This window comes from Thermobia domestica, chromosome 2 (assembly GCF_964235325.1).
Source record: "Thermobia domestica chromosome 2, izTheDome1.hap1.1, whole genome shotgun sequence".
NCBI classification, from domain to species: Eukaryota; Metazoa; Arthropoda; class Insecta; order Zygentoma; family Lepismatidae; genus Thermobia; species Thermobia domestica.
Genome location: NC_137455.1, coordinates 350,319,286 through 350,324,292, shown reverse-complemented (window position 1 = coordinate 350,324,292; position 5,007 = coordinate 350,319,286). Strand labels below are relative to the sequence as shown.

At 39.5% G+C, this 5,007-nt stretch overlaps 2 protein-coding genes across 2 annotated transcripts; both read left to right on the top strand.

The window, feature by feature from the left end:
- Window positions 1-320: 320 nt before the first annotated feature.
- On the top strand, window positions 321-2,612 carry LOC145679579 (uncharacterized). Its single transcript, XM_081750155.1, has 2 exons — window positions 321-869; window positions 2,061-2,612. Exons 1-2 carry the CDS (start codon window positions 321-323, stop codon window positions 2,610-2,612), a joined length of 1,101 nt encoding a protein of 366 aa, XP_081606281.1.
- A 282-nt stretch (window positions 2,613-2,894) lies between these two features.
- On the top strand, window positions 2,895-3,446 carry LOC145679578 (uncharacterized). The gene has a single exon (XM_081750154.1). The coding sequence runs from the start codon at window positions 2,895-2,897 to the stop codon at window positions 3,444-3,446; it is 552 nt and encodes a 183-aa protein (XP_081606280.1).
- Window positions 3,447-5,007: the final 1,561 nt, after the last annotated feature.

The window sequence follows — 5,007 nt, the reverse complement described above, 5'->3', positions numbered from 1 at the left end:
TTGGTTACAAATAAATGACAGCCCGAACATGGACCACGAACTGAGGACGGTTACAATACGTTGTCGTCGGAAATATGCCTTCAATACCCGAAGAAGCCAACCAGTCGGTAATTTCATGTTTTGCTCAGATGGAGACAGACTTGGATACACAATTGAGAAAATTCTGGGAACTCGAAGATCTTCAGACTAAGATTTACACGCCGGAAGAAGAAAATTGTGAGAAGCATTTTTTACAAAATACAACCAGAAATGGAGACGGAAGATTTATTGTCAAGTTACCAAAGAAGGAAGAGAATGCAGTTTTAGGAGAGTCTTACAACATGGCACTACAAAGATTTAAGCAGCTTGAAAGAAGATTGCTACAAAATCCTGAGTTTCATAAACAATATGCCGCCTTCATGGATGAGTATTTAAGTTTGGGTCACATGCGAAAAGTTACAGAAGAAGACGTGAACAGCAGCAGCAGTTGTTATCTTCCCCATCATCCTGTATTCAAGATGGACAGAACAACAACTAAATTAAGAGTGGTTTTTGATGCAAGTGCAAAAACGTCTAATGGCAAATCATTGAATGACATTCTTCAAGTTGGGCCAATTGTTCAAGATGACTTGTACTCCATTATTTTAAGGTTTCGGTTGTATCCAGTTGCATTTACAGCAGACTTGGAGAAAATGTACCGCCAAATATTAATTCATGATGAGGACAAGTGTTTACAAAGCATCCTTTGGAGAAATTCAGTAGAAGAACCGATCCAGTCGTATGAGTTACAAACAGTGACGTACGGGACTTCGTCAGCATCCTTCTTGGCAACAAGATGTCTGAAGCAAATAGCGGAGGAAAATTCCAAGGAATTTCCAGAAGCGGCAGAAGTAATAAAACACAATTTCTACATTGATGATGTGTTAAAATCAGTACCAAACGTGTCAAAGGCCTTAGAACTACAAAAGGATCTTATTAATATTTTAAGCAGAGCAGGTTTCAAGCTTTGTAAATGGAGTTCTAACAAAGAAGAAGTACTTCAAGGAGTTCCTGAAGACTTCAGGGAAAAACAACAGCCAATCATACTTGGTCAGTAAGACGGTGTTAAGACTTTAGGAATAGCATGGATTCCATTAACAGACAAACTTATAATTTCGAACAAAATTTGTAAACACGGAACTGCAGTAGAAAGTAATGTTGCAATGACAAAAAGACAAGTCGTCAGCATAGTGTCATCTATCTTCGATCCATTAGGTCTAATCGCTCCAATTGTCATCAAATACAAGAATTTCTTACAGAAGTTGTGGAAGACAGGGATGGATTGGAATGACCCATTAGACACAGTCCTACAAGTTGAGTGGAATCAATTAATGTCTTGGTTACCTGCGATGCCGAAGATACAAATTACAAGAAACGTAATGTCTTCGGAGAACGTTAAGGAAATTCAATTACATGGTTTTTGCGATGCAAGTGAAGAAAATTTTGGAGCAGTAGTGTACATCAGGGCTACAGACGAACAAGGAAACATTGAAGTCAATTTACTTTGTTCAAAGTCGAAGGTTGCACCACTGAAGAAGCAAACTTTGCCTAGATTGGAATTATGTGGAGCACTGTTACTTTCGAAGCTAATAGACAAAACGCTATCCGTATTGAATATAGAGGTCAGTGGTATACACCTGTGGACAGACTCGACGATAGTTTTGTCATGGATCAAATCACCTCCCAATCGTTGGAAGACATTTGTATCCAACAGGGTGGCTCAAATTCAGAGAATCACATCAATCAATCAATGGCACCACGTGCCTAGTAAAGAAAATGCGGCAGACATAGTTAGTCGAGGAGCGGATCCCAATACTCTTATTCAGTCTCGAGAATGGTGGCATGGTCCAGAGTTTCTTCACACAGCAGAATGGCCATGTCAAGAACAAAATGAGCCGGCTAATATTCCAGAAGAGAAGAAAGTCATGATAAGTTTGGTGGCAGTTCATGAAACAAGCTTTATGAAAAGGTATTCATCATTAAACAAAATGTTGAGAGTAGTAGCATATTGTTTGCGATTCAAACATAATTGTCTTTCCAAGAAATTAGAAAGAAAAACCGATAGTCTTGACGCTTCGGAACTTCGTTTAGCGTTACACAGATGTATCAAGATGGTACAACATACTACCTATCATCAAGAAATATTGAACTTGCAGGAACAAATGGAAGTTTCAACAAAGAGCCCAATCAAGGATCTCTTTCCATTTCTGGACACGGAAGGAATGCTAAGAGTAGGAGGAAGATTGGAACATTCAAACTTGGAGTACGACAACAAGCACCATTTCATCCTACCTGCAGGTCATCATTTCACCCATCTGATAGTCAAAGAAGAACATAAAAGGTTGCTTCATGCAGGACCACAGCTTCTTATTGCATCATTGCGTACCAGATATTGGATTCCAAGAGCTAAGAAGATGGTCAAGGCAATAGTACACAATTGTTTGGTTTGTTTCAAGTGGAGATCAACAAGTTCATCACAGTTAATGGGACACTTACCCAAGGAAAGAGTAAATGAAACAAGACCACTTGTACACGTGGGAGTGGACTATGCAGGATTCTTTTATGTCAAGCCCACGATTCGCAGCAAAATTTAAATGAAAGTCTATGCAGCGTTGTTCATCTGTTTAGCCACTAGAGCAGTTCACATAGAAATAATTTCAGACTTAACTTCTCAAGCTTTCATCGCAGCATTGAAGAGATTTATTGCTAGGCGAGGAAAATGCTTATCTATCTGTAGCGACAATGGTTCAAACTTTGTTGGCGCCAATCGAGAATTGCAACAATTTTTTGAATCCAAGACTAACAGAAAGGACATCCTGGAACACTCAGTTCAAGAAGGTTTAGAATGGAAATTCATTCCTGCCAGATCTCCTCACATGGGGTCATGGGAAAGTTCAATAAAATCCATGAAGTACCACCTACGGCGTGCAGCAGGAACAGCAAGTCTGACATACGAAGAGTTGAATACGTTACTTATTCAAATTGAAGCCATTCTAAATTCAAGACCATTGACAGCCATTTCCAACGATCCTACAGATCCAATGTATCTCAGTCCAGGACATTTTTTGATGGGAGCTACACTTCTCAGCCTTCCGGAACCAGATCTACTGGACGTACCTATCAACAGATTAGGAAGATGGCAACGGATTCAACAAATGAAGCAGCATATTTGGAAACGTTGGTCAAGGGATTACCTCAACCAGTTACAACAAAGAAGAAAATGGAAGTCAGCTCAGCCTAATCTACAACCGGGCATGGTCGTATTGTTAAAAGAAGACAATGTTCCTCCTCAAGTGTGGAAGTTAGGTGTGATTGAAGAAGTTCATCCGGGCAGTGATAATTTAGTGCGAGTGGCAACTGTGAAGTGTAAAAGTGGCATTTTTCGGCGTAGTGTTGCTAAGCTAATTCCTTTACCCCTAGAATATTAATTGATTGTGTCCAATCAAGGAGGGGGAGGATGGATAAGCTTGCATATGTGCATTATTTTTATTCATATTAGTTTCATTTTTTGTATATAGTTTAGTGGTTTTAGTGAATTCTTTGTGATTCTTTTAGTGATTTTTCTGGTGAGTTTTAGTGAGTTGTGTTTGCATTGACTGGCAACAGTGCTTTCAGTGTGCTATTCAAGTTGTGTCTGTGCATTCGACAACGTGTTGTGAAGTGCAACTAGGCAAACATATTCATTCATAGTTTCAGAAAGGCATATTTATTCATAGGCTTTAGAGAAACTCATGTTCATTAATATACAAGATTTACATGTTCTTAACAGTGTTTTAGAGTGTTACTCAGTTTATGTGTGATCGAAGACAAAGTATGATGGTTAGCAAGCAACATGTGGTTTAGCTAGCAGCAAGCAACGATTACTGCAGAAAGATGTTAAGATAAGTAATTCATTGTACTAATATTTAAGTATTATATCAGTATATTAACATATGAACAAAGCATGTTATATTTATCATATTAACACACGTACCTTTAAATAAGAATTGAAGCAAGTAACATCTAAAATATTCGTCAAGTCTTATTTCTCGTTCCTTCATGATATCTGGGTGAATCAGTAATATGGGTTTAATCATACAGTTCATTAGCTTTGGATGTGATATGTGTGATTTGTAAATAAAATACATAAACATATCACCCCTTCATACATCATCAATCTCCGTTCCAAGTTTCATCAAAATCGAATGACTTCTGTAGATGGTGTACGATATTCATATTCTAGGCCTAAACGCTAACTCGGAAACCAAACATCTACGTAGAAAAAATATGTCTATATATATCAAGTAAGTCAAGAGCTATTTTAACACGACATATTTCAAGAACGGATAACTTCTTTAGATCGCATATGACACACACTATCCTTGCGATTGAATGTTTTTATGAGGAAATGCCAAATGAGGAACAAAAATAACTAGCTATATCCAGGAACAAAGAATCGGAAATTAAAAGTACGGACACTGTGGCACAAGAGCACAGTACCCATCTGCAGTGCGAGAGGTTCCTGCTTCGATTTCCGGCCACACGAGTTTATGATGGACAATATCGTGGCCTGATTTCACTCGAAAGCCATGAGGAATGTAAGCTAAGCAGTAATACGGAATCCTTTTAGTATTGCTCACGAGAGGGGACACTGCTCGCATCTCGTCTCGTCTCAATAGCGAGACCACAAGAGATCTTCTATAACAAGCTCAGTTCGGCTCCGCTCAACTAAGCCGATGGCTCGAGCCGGCTCGCTTGGGGTGAATCATTGGCTCGAGCTGGCTTGGTTGGGATGAGCCATCTGCTCGGTTCGGAACAACTGAGCCGAGGGCTCTAGTCAACTCGGTTGGGTGAGCTGTTGGTTCGGCTCACTTCTCGGTTCGGGTCGATAGTGAATGATCTGTGAGCCGAGCAGCTCGAGTCGTTGACACTTCTAAACCCGAGCAGAGCAGTTTTAAAGATATTTGGGCAGTGCCCTATAATTTTAACAATGTTTGGCTCGAGCTCGAA